The sequence below is a fragment of the Cetorhinus maximus genome, chromosome 9 (assembly GCF_964194155.1).
Source record: "Cetorhinus maximus chromosome 9, sCetMax3.hap1.1, whole genome shotgun sequence".
Taxonomy (NCBI): domain Eukaryota; kingdom Metazoa; phylum Chordata; class Chondrichthyes; order Lamniformes; family Cetorhinidae; genus Cetorhinus; species Cetorhinus maximus.
In genome coordinates, this window is record NC_135887.1 from 85,362,665 (window position 1) to 85,381,517 (window position 18,853).

Consider the following 18,853-nt stretch of genomic DNA (forward strand, 5'->3'; position numbering starts at 1 on the left):
CTAATTAATCTTAGTTGTGTTCAGATATTGTCCAGGGGAGGGGGTGGATAAATTCAAATTTCAGCACTTGAGCACCGTCCAGTCAGTCCTCCTGGAGAGTCCACTTATGATCTAATGTTCAGGTTGGTTGTGAGGCTCTCTCTAACCAGTCTGATGATATTCACTGTCCAGGCTGTGACATGAAGGATAGACATTTGGGTGAGATACCAGAGGATAGCCTGTCCCTGTGCAATTGTACTTCAGGAAGAGTCAGAGCCCTCAAAACTGAAGATAAGTTCCAAGAAGAAATTTGGTAAAGGGCCTTGCCCCGTGCTTCTCTGTTCCCTAGTTTTGAGCCCAAATATTAGACTTGCTGAAGTCTCAAGCATGAATTCTTTAAATATTGAGCAGTTGCTCATGTCATGTAATATTGGTGGATGGGATATGTTGCATTGTTGTATATCTGAATAGTTAAATGGGAAACATGCATGTGTGAGTGGGTAATACGCACACGGTGAGATCTGTATTGTTGTTAACATACCCCGATTGAGTTCTGTGTATTAGTCAATAATACATACATACCTCAGTCTTTGTGTGAATAGGTAGCACATTCAGGTTTGCGGTTTGTATGTCAGTAGCACATTCAAGATTGAAGTCTGTTTGTGAGTATGCAGTGCATTCAGGATCTTGAGGGCAATTAATGAGCAATAACTGCTGGCGCTCAAATCCCACAAATGAATAAGAAAAAACTTAGGCTCACAGTAATTCAGTAAGCAGTATATTCAGAACATAATAAATAGGAGCAAGAGCTAGTTCAGTTCACAGTCTATATATATAAAGAGCCAGTTCAGTTCACAGTCTATATAACAGTAGCCAATACAGTTCAGTCTATACAGTATGTGACTAGTCAGTACAAACTTTAATCTATGTCAGTAGTTAGTATACTAAGGTTCACTGTCTGTAAGTGAGTAGTATGACTATCTCCATAGAGACTGATATCTTATAAAAAGGTATTTGAATTCCCAGTGACTGCCTTAAAGGAAGCACAAGATTTCAACCGTAGAATCATAGAAAAGTTATGTCGTAGAGAGGCCATTCAGCCCATTGTATCTGCATCGGAGTTTTAAGACTTTTAAGCTTTAAAACTTTACTGTAACAAACAAACTAAAAGCAACGTCAACTAAACATTACTTGGTAGGCAGCTAATACTCAAAACTACAGAAAATACATTCCCTGTCAGTTTCTTGATGTGACCAATAACCCCATGCTGTATTTACATTATAGCACAGCGTTATGGATAGGGGAGAGAGGCAAAACTGAACACCTTTATTTTTCTCAGTGTCTGTCCACAAGCAGAGGTGTATTAATTTTTTGAAATAGGCTGTGGCATGTTTTCCTAAGCCTCTGTTTATGAGGTCAATTTTAAAAGTGACTCACAGCAAACTTTCCTTAGGGTTAAATCGGAAGTATGGCTTATTCATACATCCAAACCCAGGGAAAAGTTGCAACTTCCTGCACACGCACAAGCACACAATGATAGATATGAAACAGGAATTTTTAAAACTATGAATAACTTAAGAGAAAAAGCATCACAGATATGGATATTAATTCATGTGATTGCCAGAGTCCAGAAAGTCAGAGTCCAGTGAGGGTTTCTTCATGGAGAAGCTGTCGTTCAGGTGGGTTCAGCTAAGATTTTCAGAATTCCTTTAAAGTTGTCAGTGACACAGGGAGATGAGGTTGATATACAGAAACTTGGTCTGCTCGGAAGGCGATGGCAGGGATCTTCCACAGAAAACAGACTATGAGGAGACTTAGACTTGATACAGGCTGTTGGTCAGCATGGAGTCCTGCTTAGATATTTGCAGGCTGGAGTTTAAAAGCAGACTGAGTTGCGAGTCTAGAAATGTAATACTAAAACTTTCCAAAGGCCAGAAGCTTAGGTCATGTAATGTTGCCCATTAATGAGTCAGTTGTAGGCTAACAAGCAGTTTCTATGCCTCTGGTCAAAATCCATTATTCACCTTAGGAGATAGATGGTGGCTTTTAGCACCTCTACATGTATAATGAGTTTTGATGATGCTCCCTTTGTTATAGGACCAGGTTGGGGAGACAGAATTTCTACTGGCCCCTGGTTTCATTGATTGTAATGTGCCCTCACAATGAGAGGTACGAGATTCCACAAGGATGAGGCTTTCGCTTTTGTCCTGTAACCGCTGCTGGAAATTTCCAGAAACTGTAGGCAAGTTGTGAATCATGTGGCCATCTTTTAGTTCAGCAAGATCCACTTTTTAAATAAGCAAAAAGGTAAGGTTTAATTTAAACAGTTCATGATCTCTTTCATGTCTTAGGGACATGACAACAGTCTCTACAGGAACCAGCCTAATAGCAGAGAATAATGCTCATTTCATAGAGTGCTCTACCAAATTTCCCATTTTAAGCCAATCATCTACGCCACTTTTATTTGGAAGATAAGTAGAAGAATGAGTCTAACAATCCATGATACCCTCTGCAGCCTTAGCTTATGACAGTCTTGTGATAAATGGATTTAAGCAAAATGCTCTTGCAACACCTAGAATGAACATTCCTTTGGAATCTTGAAGCAATGCTTAGTATCAAATGGTTGTTAGACACCTCACAATAAACCCTCCCACAACGGTCTCAGAAATAATGGTCAGAATTGTCCCAGAAATGCAGTAGTTGGTGGGTAAAATGACATTTTACCCGCCGGCTGTGATGGTGGGTTTTCAAGCCATATCATCCCAAACCCACCACGTTATTTGTGCACTCCTGGGAAACGCGCCATTTCCATGGTGGGTGGGCTCCGATTCGCCTGCCACGTCACTTCATCATGCCAGGGAACACGATTAAAGTACAGCCGCGCTCAGTGCTTCCAGCCCAGGACTGCAGCAAAGAGGACATTGCCCCGAAAGGCAAGAAGATTGCTGCCCTCCAGCGCCCTTTGGACGCCATGGAGGCCCACTGTGATGTCCTCTGCCCCCACAATGGCCGCGGAAGGGTCAGCAACATTACCACTATGGCTTGGTAGGCAACTGCAGCAGTGATCAGTGCCAATGCTGCACAGAAGAGGTTGGCCATCCAATGCAGATAGAGGGTGAATGATCTCATCCGTGCAGCCAGGGTATGGCAACCATCTCATCACTCCAAACTCACACTCAAGCCCATCACACATTCACTGGCATCTCACTCACTGCCAGCTCAAGGGACAGCACCATCCATTCTCACACATATATCTTCACGTGTACATCTGGCCTCATCTACTCTGGAGACTGCCTCCTCAGGCATCACCATCTTAAGGCCACATGCACAGATCAAATGTTCCCCTCACACACACACCCTGGGTTACCCTCCTTCTCCAGTACAGCCCTCATCCTGCAGCCTGTTCCCTTGCCTGAAGCCACTTCTCCCCCTTCGCCAAGCAAGCCCTAGCCCTGCAGCCATTGAAAGGCCACCTACATATGGCTGATCTGGTAGGTAGAGGCAACCATGAGGCCCACTAAAAGTGATGTGGTGCTGTCTGTGAAGCCTGGCGCTGATGTGTGAGTGCTGACTGAAGCCAGGTAGGCAATGAAATCTTGAAATCCTGAATGAAGTGCAGCCCTCTGAGTCCATGTCGCTTATGCGCTGTAGTGAAACATGTCAGCATGTTTTCTTGCTGACATGGGCGGACGATCCAGCAGGGGGATGATTCCAGCAGGCTGGCCTAATCATGATACGGTGATGTATTACAATGAGGTTCCCAACACCCGATGGCGGCCCGTCATTGGCGGGCTGAGCGGACTATTGTGAAATGGTTTCACGCCATCGTGAAACTTATTGTGCCATATTGTCCGCTCATGCCACTGAACACGCCCGACGCTGGTGGGCACGAAAACCCAGGCCAATGTGTCTGCTGCATCTTCCATAACTTTACCTGGTCATGGAGCCCTTAAAATAGGATCGCAAAATCATGGCAAAGCAAGACGGTGAAAATGACAATGAGCAATTAACTGTTCAATCACCCACGTGCTTAGGAGAGTTGGTATACCTGACTATAAACCAAGATACCATCCAATAAGTGTGCCAGAGCTATGCCAATTCTTAAAGCTGCAATCAATTTGGATAAGTAAATCTTCTCAAAAACCACTTGCACCCACAAATTCCTGCACAGTTTCTCAAATGCCATATGTGACCATGGTTAGTGTGTTTTGTACCAATGCACTGTGTGTGATGCCAGAAATTAACTTTTTATTTCTTTGACTATGAAAAGAGTAAACATGATGATCAACTACAGGGTTTACTGATAGTTCTCTGGTTATTTTATTCCCTGACTCAGCCAAATTTAGCACTGGCTACACTTTGTTTACTACTTGGGTAGAGATAGTTGATTAGCCAGAGTGGTTTGAAAGAAAGTTGCTTCATCCCTGGCTATTGGAGGCATCTCACTGCTGATGGCTATGTCCTCAATATGTCTGGTGATCTGTACAAGGGCAGAACTTTGGGCAGCTCTGAGGCCTTAGAATCCCCACCTTAAAATTTCTCAAGTCTCTACTGCTGGTCAAACCAGCCAAAAAGCACCTGTATCTTTGGAGCACAAGGTCTCTGTAGTATTCAGGAGAGATACCCCTACTCTGCCTACAATCTCTGCCAATGTCTCTAATGCAGATGATTCAGGAGTGAGTGCATGCTCCATTGCAGATGGCAGTGCAGACTGAATTTCATCCATTACTATGTGGACCCAGGTAGTAGGCTTCCTCCTTGATCTTGAAATGTGATTTTCATGAACATGTGACAAAATCAGTTCTCAAAGAGTGATTTCTGTCCGTAAGCAAACAGTGTGCAATCTGAACCCCTTGGTAATTAGCAGAGGCAGTAACCATTGACCAGTCTATGATTTCCAATGTGGCATCCATGAAAGAGGACTAAGGTTTCAATTGTTCCAGCCTAATTCCAAATTGGGCCAGTTCCTTGCAGTTACCTTGTCCTGCAAGTTAAATAATTGTTCAGGAGTATTAAAGCTCATAAAGCAGTGGCAATGACACCCAGCTGCACAACTTTGGTGGCATATTGCATGTTATAGATGGGAGATATATATTGCTGGAGTGAAGCCTATTAATAATTGTTGCTGTGCATACAGGTTTCCATACACACTCCTTTCTTCTAATTATATTGTACCCTCTGAGTCCCCATTCAAGCAAAGCATTCTCTGTCCTTCCATTATGTCAATATTGTATTTTCGCAAGCTTCTCTTGCTGTTTATCCTCTCCCAGCACTAAGAATTTTAAAATGAGCAGAAATGGGAGATGCTTCCTATATACCGCAAGCTTCTTTAGGCCTGGTATTTATTTTCCTAATATGTTGTCTGTTTCTAGGTTTTGGACACAGCATTTACACTTTTAGCTATATTCTCCAAAATCTGCTAATTAGGCGTTGGGGGTTGGCGGAGGCATCAATCCTATACATTCTATTCTTCTTCTGGCATCACCTGGTCAGCAAACCAGGCTTTTCTCTGTCTCGGCAATATTGCTTAATAAACAGAAGCTCCAGACTCCCTTGCATTATTGCAGTCTTTTAAATGACTCTTTATTGCAGTGCAGAGCGGATGGTCCATATTATTGATGTTTCATCTTTTTATTTCCCAGTGTATGGATGTTAAAAGGCAAGGTTTAGTGCAATTCCAGGAAACTGTAAATCAAGGGCTTTACTAGTGTTTAAAAACCCTCATCAAGTGATCCTTAGTTAAGCCCTGGACTTAAGCCAGCAATTTCCAGGCTGTAGAATTAAACTGAGAAATATTTACATCTGGGAAGAAACGGCTGAGGCAAGACCTCACTTAGATATCCAGGATTTTAAGTGATACGGAAGAATATTCAACAACAACAGCTAGAGCTTTTAATGGAATTAAACCTGCCCCGGCACTTCACGGGAACATTATAAAACAAAATACGACATGGAGCCACATAAACCACATGGGCCAGAATTTTACACTGAGTTAGTGACTCTGCACACCTGACTGAAAAGCCTCTGCTTGGCCGGGAAGCCCCACAGTGATTTAACAGCGTCGGGCTGTTAATTAACTCAATGCAAGCTTTCCACCTACATCGGGGAAGAAGGCCCACCTCCGAGGGCTGCCAGCCAATCAAATGGTTGACATTTCTCTCATCTCAGCAGCACTCTCAGGAACGGTGACCACCACAGGCAGTCCACAAAGAAGAGATGTCATGGATCTGGACTTTACTCGGGCCAGGCTGACAGGTACCATCAAGGAGGGTGGGGAGGGGCTAGGTTTGTCAGGGTGGTGTGGGTAATACGAGGGATGGAGGACTTACCTTATAGCAGTGGCTGCCGCTGCGCAAAGGATGCCTGAACAACAAGTGCCCTCAACCCTAGCCAGTTACAAGGCTGCCAGACGCTTGGTTCTGGCATTCGCTGCCATGATAAAATTCCAGTGGCAGTGGGAGAAAGACCCTTAATTGGCCACTTAAGGGTCTCAATTGGCCCACAGGTCACTTGACAGCTCCCCCGCGACAGGTAAAATCCCAGTGGCGGTGTGTAGGGAATGGGCATGGTGGCACCTGATTTTATGCCCCCCTGCCTGTCAAACCCTCCCTGGGGGTCGGGGGTGGGGGTTGGTGGGGAGCATATAATTACAGCCTTAGCCAGATGACCAAAAGCTTGGTCAAAGAGGTAGGTTTTAAGGAGTGGTGTAAAGTGGGTGCTCAAGAAAGCTGATGTTAGGACGAACTCATTTGATGCAGTGATGCCAAGGAAGTTCACATATTTTGTTCACATGATGCGAACAGGAGAGGAATGTTTGGATAAAGAGGTAAATGCAGGGCAAAATACCTGGAAAACATGCAAAAGGAAGACCCAAGATGGTATGGATGGATAATATTAGAATGTGGAGTAGCCTCTCCATGGGACAGGCAGCGAGGGCAGCATAGAATAGAAATCAATGGAGAAAGATTGTTCATAGTGCGATTGACCCTCAGAATGAGGACGGATGAAGGACAAGACATGACATAAAGGAGGAAAACAAAGTGGAGGGTTTGAGTCATGGGGAGGGAATTCCAGAGCTTAGGACCTAGGCAACTGAACACGACTACCAAAGATGGAGCGATTAAAATTGAGCGATGCTCAAGAAGCCAGAATTAGACATAATCTTCAACTTCCACAAGAACTCTCAGATTCTAGACTGGGAGAACAAATTGGAAGAGTTCAACTGATTCACAAAAATAGCGTGTGGAACTAAATGGCCAGAGAGACAGTGGAACCAGAGAGCAGCAGTAAGTTCAGGAACAAACTTGATGGATATCTGGGTGGCAAAAGTGATTGAGTAGGTTGAGAAATGTAGGTTATTTTTCCCACTTGCATCTTACTAGACGTATGGTATTTTTCTAACCTTGAACCTGCCATCTTCAGCTGCTTCATCAATGATCTTCCTTCCATCATAAGATTAGAAGTAGGGATGTTCACTGCTGATTGCAACATTTGAGACTCCTCAGGTACTGAAGCAGTCCTTGTCCAAATGCAACAAGACCTGGACAATATCCAGGCTGGGCGGACAAGTGGCAAGTAACATTTGTGCCACACAAGTGCCAGGCAATGACCATCTCCAATAAGAGAGTATCTAACCATTGCCCCAGCACTGGAGTGCTGCTTTGGGCTGCATTAGAGTGCTTCAGTTGGACTTTGGTGAGAGACAGACTTTTAAGGGTTAATTTCTATCTAAAGTCTAATCTATCTTTAATTTAGCAACTAACTAAAAGTTGCTCTTTGAATTGGGAGAAGGTGAGTTTAGTCCAGCTTTAAAACAGGGCTTATACAGGCTCTGCTTGCAGCTGCAGCTAGTAAATTAGTTAACTGGCTTAAACAGGTTTTCAGAAGCTAGATTCAGACAGCATAAGAGCAAGCCATCTACAGTGCTGCTTTGGGCTGCATTAGAGTGCTTAAGTTGAAGCTTGGTGAGAGAGGGAGTTCGCTGAAGAGGGAAGGAGGTGATCCTTTCATTTTCTACTTTCTTCAGTAAGAAGAGTGGCGGCCTTGGTAAGTAGGACCTGGTGAGTATTTCTTCTGTCCTTAATATTCTCTAAACTTGAAGTAAAAGTAAAGGGAGTAATATAAGGGTAAGTCATGGCAGGGCAGCTCGGCCAAGTGGAATGCTCCTCCTGTGCCATGTGGGAAGTCAGGGATACTTCCAGTGTCCAGGACAACCATGGGTGCAGGAAGTGTCTCAAGCCGCAGCTACTCGAAATCTATTTTCTGGAGCTACACCTGGAGTCACTGTGGAGCATCCACAAGGATGAGATCTTCGTGGATAGCACGTACAGTGAGGCGGTCACACCGCAGGTAAAGAATGCATAGGCAGAAAGAGAATGGGTGACTGCTAGACAAAGTAAAAGCACTAAGCAGGAAGTGTAGGAGTCCCCTGGGTCCATTTCCCTCTCCAACAGATTTTTCATTTTGGTTACTGCTGGGGGAGATGGTTTCTCAAGGGAATACAGCAAGGGCCAAGTCCGTGGCACCTCGAGTGGCTCAGCTGCACAGAGTGGGAGTTAAAAGAGTGGAAAAGCAATAGCGATAGGGGATTCTATTGTAAGGGGAACACATAGATGTTTCTGCAGCCGCAGATGTGACACCAGAATGGCGTCAGGGTCAGGATGTCACTGAGCAGCTGCGGGACATTTTGAAGGGGGAGGGTGAACAGCCAGAGGTTGTGGTCCATATTGGTACCAATAACATAGGTAAAAAGAGGGATGAGGTCTTGAAAGCAGAATGTAGGGAGCTAGGAAATAAATTAAAAAACAGGGCCTCAGAGGTAGTAATCTCAGGGTTACTCCCAGTGTCACATGCTAGCAAGATCAGGAATAGGAGAATAGACTAGATGAATTGGTGGTTGGAGAGGTGGTGTAGGAGGGAGGGATTGAGATTCCTGAGGCATTGGGACCGATTCTGGGGAAGATGGGACCTGTACAAGTTGGACGAGTTGCGCCCCAGCAGGACCGGCACCAATATCCTGGCAGGGGTATTCACTAGTACAGTGGGGGAGGGTTTAAACTAGATTGGCAGGAGGATGGGAACCTGAGTGGGGAGACACAAGAGAGGGAAAGAAAGATAGGAATGAAAGACAGAAAAGTAGAAAGCAAAAGTGGAGGGCAGAGGAAACGAGGGCTAGCAGCAAATAAGGCCATGGTACAAAAAAAAAGTGTAAAAATGTTAAAAAGACAAGCTTAAAGGCACTGTATCTGAATGCATAGAGCATTCGCAATAAGGTAGACAAATTAACAGCGCAAATAGATGTAAACGGGTATGATATGATTGCGATTATGGAGACATGGCTGCAGCATGACCGAGGCTGGGAACTGAATATCCAAGGGTACTCAATATTTAAGACAAACAGGTAAACAGGAAAAGGAGGTGGCGTGGTGCTGATAGTTAAGGATGAAATCAATGCGATAGTGAGAGAGGATATTGGCTCAGAAAATCTAGACGTAGAATCAGTCTGGGTGGAGATAAGAAGCAACAAGGGGCAGAAAACGTTAGTGGGAGTTGTCTATAGGCCTCCAACAATAGTGATAAGGTGGGGGATGGCATTAAACAGGAAATTAAAGATGCATGCAACAAGGGTGCTACAGTAATCACGGGTGACTTTAATCTACATATAGACTGGGCAAACCAAATTAGCAATAATACTGTGGCAAATTAATTCCTGGAGTGTGTGCGAGATGGTTTTTTAGACCAGTATGTCGTGGAGCCGACTATGGAACAGGCTATCCTAGATTTGTTATTGTGCAATGAGAAGGGTTTAATTAATAATCTCGTTGTGCGGTGTCCTTTAGGGAACAGTGACCATAACATGGTAGAATTTTTCATTAGGATGGAAAGTGAAGCAGTCCGATCAGAAACTAGGGTCCTAAATCTTAACAATGGAAACTACAAAGGCATGAGGCATGAGTTGGCTAAGATAGATTGGGGAGCTTCATTAAAAACATGTTGGTGAAGAGGCAATGGCTAACGTTTAAGGAACAAATGTATGTATTGCAACAGTTATACACTCCTTTTTGGGACAAAAACACAACAGAAAAAGTGGCCCAACCATGGCTAACAAAAGAAATTAAGGATAGTATTAGATCCAAAGAGGAGTCATATAAATTTGCTAGAAAAAGTAGCAAGTCTGAGGATTGGGAGCAGTTTAGGATTCAGCAAAGGAGGACCAAGAGATTGATTAAGAGGGGAAAAAGAGAGAGTCTGAGAGTAAACTTGCAAGGAACATAGAAGCAGACTGTAAAAGCTTCTATAAGTATGTAAAATGTGGATAAGCATGAAGATATCCACTTTGGTAGGAAAAACAGAATGGGGGAGTAGCATTTAAATGGTGATAGATTGGGAAATATTGATGTACAAAGGGATCTGGGTGTCCTTGTGCACCAATCAATGGAAGCAAGCATGCAGGTGCAACAAGCAGTTAAGGTGGCAAATGGTATGTTGCCATTCATTGCAAGGGGACTTGAGTACAGGAGCAAGGATGTCTTGCTGCAGCTGTAGAGAGCCTTGGTAAGACCACACCTGGAGTATTCTGTGCAGTTTTGGTCTCCTTACCTAAGAGAGGATAGACTTGCCATAGAGGGAGTGCGGTGAAGGTTCACCAGACTGATTCCTGGGATGGCAGGATTGTCGTATGAGGAGAGATTAGGCTGACTAGGCCTGTATTCACTGGAGTTTTGAAGAATGAGAGGAGATCTAATTGAAACATATAAATTCAGAGAGGGATGAACTGACTGGATGCAGAGATGTTATTTCCTCTGGCTGGGGAGTCCAGAGCAAGGGGTCACAGACTCAGGCTACGGGCAGACCATTTATTCTATTATAAAGCATTAATGGGGTTAGACAAAGTCAGCGTAAGTTTATGAAAGGGGAATCAAGCTTAACTAATCTACTGGAGTTTTTTGAGGATATAACTAGTAGAATAGATAAGGGAGAACCAGTGGATGTGGTGTGTTTGGATTTCAAGAAGGCTTTTGATAAGGTCCCACATAAGAGGCTACTGGGCAAAATTAAAGCACATGGGATTGAGGGTAATGTACTGGCACGGTTTGAGAATTGGTTGACCAACCGGAAACAGAGTGTGGGAATAAATGGGTCTTTTTCCAGGTGGCAGGCCGTGACTAGTGGTGTACAGCAGGGATCAGTGCTTGGGCCCCAGCTATTCAGGATATATATAAATGACTTGGATGAGGAACCCAAATGCAATATTTCCAAGTTTACTAACAACACAAAACTGGGCGGGGTTGTGAGGAGGATGCAAGGAGGCAATGTAGACAAGTTGTGTGTGTGGGCAAACACATGGCAGACGCAGTATAATGTGGATAAATGTGAAGTTATACGCTTCGGTGTGAAAAACAGAAAGGCAGAGTATTATTTAAATGGTGATATATTGGGAAATGTGGATGTTCAAAGGGATCTGGGTATCCTTGTACACCAATCAAAGTAAATAGGCAGATGCAGCAATTAGAAAGGTAAATGGTATGTTGGCCTTCATTGCAAGAGGATTTGAGTTCAGACGTAGGGATGTCTTACTGCAGTTATACAGGGCCTCGGTGAGACTGCACCTGGAGTCTTGTGTGCAGTTTTGATCTCCCTACCTAAGAAAGGATATACTTGCCATAGAGGGACTGCTTCAAAGTTTCACTAGGCTGATACCAGGGATGTCAGGACTGTCGTATGAGGAGAGATCAGTTTGACTGGCCCTATATTCACTAGAGTTTAGAAGAATGAGAGGGGATCTGATTGAAACGTATAAAATTCTAACAGGGCTAGACAGACTGGATGCAGGGGGGAGTCTAGAACCAGGGGTCACAATGTCAGGATACAGGGCAGGCCATTTAGGACTGAGATGAGGAAAAATTTCTTCACTCAGAGGGTGGTCAACCTGTGGAATTCTCTACCACAGAAGCCTGTGGTGGCCAGGTCACTGAGTACGTTCGAGAAAGAAATTGATAAATATTTGGATATTAGGGGCATCGAGGGGTATGGAGAGAAATCAGGAATATGGCATTGAGATAGAGGATCAACCATGATCATATTGAATGGCGGAGCAGGCTCGAAGGGCTGAATAGCCTGCTCCTAGTTTCTACGTTTCTATGTTTCTATATTTAGGACTGAGATGAGGAGAAACTTCTTCACTCAGTGTATTGAACTTGTGAAATTCTCTACCACAGAAGGCTGTGGAGGCCAAGTCACTGAATATATTTAAGAAGGAAATAGATAGATTTCTGGACTCTAAAGGCATCAGGGGGGTATGGGGAGAGCACAGGACTACAGCGCTAAGATAGAGGATCAGCCATAATCATATGGAATGGCGGAGCAGGCTTGAAGGGCCAAATGACCTACTCCTGCTTCTATTTTTATGTTTCTATTCAATGGCATTACCATTGCTGAAACCCCCACTATCAACATCCTGGGGGTTACCATTGACCAGAAAATGATCTGGACTAGCCATATAAATAATGTGGCTACAAGAGCAGATCAGAGGCTAAGAATCCTTCAGTGTGTAACTCACCTCCTGACTCCCCAAAGCCTGTCTACCATCTACAAGGCATAAGTTAGGAGTAAAATGGAATACTGTCCACTTGCCTGGATGAGTGCAGCTCCAACAACACTCAAGAAGCTTGACACCGTCCAGGACAAAGCAGCCCGCTTGATTGGCACCCTTTCCACAAATATTTACTCCCTCCACCACCAGCGAACAGTGGCATCAGTGTGCACCATTTACAAGATGCACTGCAGAAACTCACCAAGGCTCCTTAGGCAGCACCTTCCAAGCCCATGACCGCTACCATCTAGAAGGACAAGGGCAGCAGATAGATGGGAACACCACCGCCTGGAAGTTCCCCTCCAAGCCACTCACCATCCCGACTTGGAAATATATCACCATTCCTTCACTGTCACTGGGTCAAAATCCTGGAACTCCCTCCCTAATAGCACTGTGGGTGTACCTACACCAAGTGGACTGCAGCTGTTCAAGAAGGCAGCTCACCACCACCTTCTCAAAGGCAATTAGCAATGGGCAATAAATGCTGGCCTAGCCAGCGATGCCCACATCCCGTAAATGAATATCAAAAAAGATTGACTGCAATGTTCTCTTGCATTCTGCGCATTCCTAAGGGTTAAGTAATTATTGTTGACAGATACTTCACTCTGTAAACTGAAGTTGGCTAAGTTTGACAAAGCTCAAAGCTGAATATTAATAATATTACACTTAAACCAGCTGAGTCCCCGACAGTGTAATTAAAATGAGTTATTTTACTGTAAATTGAACCTAATTAATGGTGTATTGAAATTATGCATCCAGGGTTATTATTGTTCTGTTTCTGACGATTCAAAATTTCCTCAGCTGTGTTAAAGCAGCATAACAAAATCATTATTCGTTGGAAACAAAATTCAAACTTCTTAGTAAATTATAAAATTTAGAAGGTTTTAAAGGGATAACTATTCATGTCCACATGCCTAAAAGAATCAGTTTTATTTTAAGAGTCCCCTCAAGTGCCTGCAAATGCATGCAATTAGCGGAAATTCACAATGGTAATGAATTCAGTCTCGGGCCATGGGCATTTTAGTGAGGCTTGCTTCTAGCGCAATAGATTTATAAAACTAGCGCAAAACATTATGGAAACTCGATTTATGCAGAACATAATTTGTGCTGCTTTGGCTGATTTCGGATGATTTCTGCTAGAAAAACCAACACAATCTAGCAGAAATCCCTGCCCTCCATTTGGACTGGTATGAGCAAGAAATACAGTCAGTCAATTTGCAGGCTTTTCCTGCCCTCTAGTGGAATGTGACTAAATTGTGGTACAATTTATACAGTGAGCCGACAGCTCAAATTCCTGGGGACTGTCTCTTTTGTTTTTCAGTCTTTAATATGAATTCAGTCACTGCTTCACCAGTGTTTTATTCACAGTTGGGGAATTTCTACAACTGTTAACATTTTGCTTTCAGGTTAATTATGTTTGGCAGGTTGCAGCTCACTTAATTTGGTCCTGGATTCTCTGAAGTTACAGTTGGTATTCTTTACCCAATGTAAGGTAAAGGAAGGAAAATTGATGTCTAGAGGGGGTGTGGTGGAAATAGCGTAGAGGTCAGCTGATCTTTTCACATTGGGGTCTTATTTTGGTTTTTAATTAATTTTCCAAGTTTACAGGCAGATGTGTGTGTTTTGGAGTCGTACTTAAGGAATACTTTGGGCTGTTTTCATCAGTTGGGTATATGCTGGAGAAAATATACATTTAGTAGTTGGATAAATTCACTTGAATATAATTCCTGGGGCTTAACCTGTTGAGTACAGGCACATGATTACATTAATTAATCATACTTCTGGTTTGTTCTTAGTTTTTACCTACTTCATGTGGATTGCTATTGTTGGTTTAGCCCCTTTCCAGGTCTTTTCTTCTGTCTCTTCAGGAATAGCTGGCCTGCTTTGAGACTTTTGGGAATGGGCCCTAAACTCTTACATTTTATTTTTGAATTGTTCAGCCTTTTTGGCATCTCAAAGTGGGACACACACCTGAGCTAGGACACACAATGGTGCTGGGAGTACACCAGCAATATTGCAACTGCATGAGCTGAAAAACAAAGAGAGAAGACTGAAAGAGAAAGACAGAATGTGCCTGCACACATACAACAGTCAGATCGTTGCTTGAAACACAGAGCTGTGTTTGTCTGCCTGATGATGACCTCAAGCAGAATCTAATTGTTCGTTGTTGCCTGAATAATAACCTCCAATGAATACCTTGTGAGATATATTCTGAGCAATGTGCTACTTACCACACTGAGCAAGTATTCTGATTCCCTTATGATTCCAATCAGACAGATAATTCCCAGGAGAGTGAGAAAGACACTGGCGGACAGGCCACTGTACGCAGCTGTAGGAATAGACAGAGGAACACAACAATTGGCTTTAACCTGTGGTAGTTTGGGCGAATGCTGCTCAGGCAAAAATGTCACCATATTTAGCAACTGATCAAATGCAGAGTCAGGAGCAGGTTAATCTCTGGCCTTTAATCTTTGGGACTGGAGTTTAAATCTAGCTAAAAATGACAAGCTAATAAATTTCTTGTCTACTGGCTGGTAAAGCATTGATTAATAGTTTTAAGCACACAGCACAAAACTTCCCCTGTTAGCATGTATTGGCAATCTGACCCAATGGAGCCAGAGAACGATGCAGGATTAGGTACTGTGTTTTGCATATAATAGAATGGCCAGCAAGAGTGCTGAACCACTGAGATAAAAACAAAAAACTGCGGATGCTGGAAATCCAAAACAAAAACAGAATTACCTGGAAAAACTCAGCAGGTCTGGGAGCATCGGCGGAGAAGAAAAGAGTTGACGTTTCGAGTCCTCATGACCCTTCAACAGAACTGAGTAATATTAGGAGAGAGGTGAAATATAAGCTGGTTTAAGGTGGGGGGGGGGGGGGGGGGGGTGGAGAAGTTTTGGGGGGGGGGGGGGTTGGTTGTAGGGACAAGCAAGCAGTGATAGGAGCAGATAATCAAAAGATGTCACAGACAAAGGAACAAAGAGGTGTTGAAGGTGGTGATATTATCTAAGAGAATGTGCTAATTAAGAATGGATGGCAGGACACTCGAGGTACAGCTCTAGTGGGGGTGGGGTGGAAAGACTAACAGGGCATTAAAGGTATAGATTTAAAAGTAATGGAAATAGGTGGGAAGCGAAAAATCTATATAAATTATTGGAAAAAACAAAAGGGAAGGGGAAGAAACGGAAAGAGGGTGGGGATGAAGGAGGGAGTTCAAGATCTAAAGTTGTTGAATTCAATATTCAGTCCGGAAGGTTGTAAAGTGCCTAGTCGGAAGATGAGGTGCTGTTCCTCCAGTTTGCGTTGGGCTTCACTGGAACAATGCAGCAAGCCAAGGACAGACATGTGGGCAAGAGAGCAGGGTGGAGTGTTAAAATGGCAAGCGACAGGGAGGTTTGGGTCTTTCTTACGGACAGACCGCAGGTGTTCTGCAAAGCGGTCGCCCAGTTTACGTTTGGTCTCTCCAATGTAGAGGAGACTGCATTGGGAGCAACGAATGCAGTAGACTAAGTTAGGGGAAATACAAGTGAAATGCTGCTTCAATTGAAAGGAGTGTTTGGGCCCTTGGACGGTGAGGAGAAAGGAAGTGAAGGGGCAGGTGTTGCATCTTTTGCGTGGGCATGGGGAGGTGCCATAGGTGGGGGTTGAGGAGTAGGGGGTAATGGAGGAGTGGACCAGGGTGTCCTGGAGGGAACGATCCCTACGGAATGCCGCCAGGGGGGATGAAGGGAAGATGTGTTTGGTGGTGGCATCATGCTGGAGTTGGCGGAAATGGCGGAGGATGATCCTTTGAATGCGGAGGCTGGTGGGGTGATAAGTGAGGACAAGGGGGACCCTATCATGTTTCTGGGAGGGAGGAGAAGGCGTGAGGGCGAATGCGCGGGAGATGGGCCGGACACGGTTGAGGGCCCTGTCAACGACCGTGGGTGGAAAACCTCAGTTAAGGAAGAATATATTTCACCCCTCTCCTAATATTACTCAGTTCTGTTGAAGGGTCATGAGGACTCGAAACGTCAACTCTTTTCTTCTCCGCCGATGCTGCCAGACCTGCTGAGTTTTTCCAGGTAATTCTGTTTTTGTGCTGAACCACTGTATTGACAAAGTAACAAGAAGCTGCTTTCTCTATGGCAGTGCTTCTCAAGCTATTTTCCAATGTGACCCAATTTTAACACTTTAAAATTAACATGATCAACAAAAACAAAACAGTAAATGAAGCAGCATATTAACATTCAGTATCTATTACGAAAATCTGTTTTTAAAGCACTTTGTTAAAATGTTATTATTTTATGTACTCATGTAGGTTTCAGCCAAGCTCTCCATATTCCCAGGTGACTGAAGGCATCAGTGAGGCCCCTCTCTTCCCACCCCAAAACACACACTCTAAACAGCCCTTCTCCTACCCACCACGCTCCCCCCCCACATACATACAGACTTATAATTAGCTTTCTCCTTCCCCACCACCCCTATACACACTCTGTAATCAGCCCTTCTACCCCACCTCCACACACACACGCATGCGCATGCACACACAGTAATCATCCCTTCTCCTCCCACCACGGCCCCCCACACACACTCTGTAATCAGCCCTTCTCCCTCAATCCCTCCCACACACACTGTAATCAGGTCCTCTGCCCCCCACAGAGCACATAATTCAGGTAGCCGGTGGCGGCCAATGGGGAGGTGCGCCAGCTCTGAAAGCCTGAGCCCAGCTTCAGCTTGAGTCGTTATTCAGCTGATTCACCAACCCCAGGCTCCTGTTGTGCCTACCAGCTATTGTCTATTAAAAATTTCATATTTTCTTAACATTTTTAGTTAAAACTTGCTATTCTTATAAAGTCCACTCCCTCATACTTCACTGGAGTAAACTGATGCTTGGAGGAAAACTGTGTAATTATGTTAGACTGGATCATGTAATAATTAGCGGGGTTACTCTCTCACCAACCCCCCCCACCCCTGTACCCTCCATCACCACCCACATACCCATCAGTGTAAAAACTGAGTCCTCCTCAGGCTCCAGTTAATTTTTCAGATAAATCGGTTTGTTAATCCACATTCCTACCTCTTAGTGCACAACAGGTTCTATTATGGGCCAAAGAACAGGAACTCCCAAGTTCGTGAGTCCCCTTGCACGTGACTTTTTTAAAAGGTCTTGAGAAGAAGAAAATAAGTCCCAGGGACTGGACTGCCAATGCTGAGGTCAGATCCGGTAAATACATTCAGTGGGAGAAGGACAAAGTGTGGGAGGAGAAAATCAATGACTCACACATTGAACTTGTATTTCACAGTGTTGGCACCATCCAGGACTCTCTTCACCGACGGAGAGAGTGAGTCCAAGAGACAAGCAGGGCTGTGGCAGGGCCAAACACAGCCTGGGCCTCAATGTGTGGAGCACGGGGTGCTCGTAACCCTATCTGCTGTCTCTGCGACCCACAGTTTGAGAACCGCTGTTCTACGGCCAGATATGGACTGATTGTTTTCCTCCAACACTGATCGCATCAGATTATGTGAGGTCAATTGAAAGGAATCTGGTTAACATAGAGCAGGTGGGTGCCTTTGCCTCTATGGAAGCATTTCTGTCTCCTGCCTGCGCCATACTCCTAGAAACTCAGTGCCTGGCTGCCATTCAGGGAGGAGGGAGAAGAGCCCAGATCACCCCAGAATTCCCATGAACTGATCTAGAATTTTTTTACAAATAAAATGTTACTTTATCGCCGAGGGTCAAGGTCACTTCCTTCCCATGGCAGGTTCTACTTGCATCTTTCTGAAGGCCTGCATCCCTCTCCCTTGCCTGCGTAACAACATTGCCACTGGACTTTCCCAGTTTCTCCTTCCCCACCTTAACCCTTGAAGGTGCTAACTATTGCTGGGGTGCAGTTCCAGAGGGAGCTGGGTGTGTTTGGGGGGGGGGGGGGGAAGGTGGTCAGCAACTTCCAGCATCTCAGACAAGTAATCATTGTTAATGAACCTGGAATGTGAGCATTAAGCCAGCTATTTGCCCAAAATAGCATCCACTTTGCACGTACACACTTCTGTAAATACCCCCAGGACAACATATTGGTAAAGGCTTTAGTAGGTGCACAACAACATCCACCGAAAGTATACAGAGACATCAACCAATGTGCCAGGCTGATTTGATGCCAACACAGCATTTTAGAGATCCATACGCCATCTGACACCCTTACAACCTCTCCACCTTAAGCACTCACTCCCTCCACCACTGAAGCACAGTAGCAGCAGTGTATACCATCTACAAGATGCACTACAGCAAATCACCAAGTC

At 44.4% G+C, this 18,853-nt stretch overlaps 1 protein-coding gene across 2 annotated transcripts in view; it reads right to left on the reverse strand.

Moving 5' to 3' along the window:
* LOC144684776 (tetraspanin-32-like) overlaps positions 1-18,853 on the reverse strand; it is a 73,072-nt gene that overhangs the window by 40,426 nt on the left and 13,793 nt on the right. For both annotated transcript variants that reach the window (XM_078548986.1, XM_078548985.1), the window contains exon 3: positions 14,803-14,900. In XM_078548986.1, the coding sequence (XP_078405112.1) occupies positions 14,803-14,900 (98 nt within the window). The remainder of the gene's footprint in view (positions 1-14,802; positions 14,901-18,853) is intronic.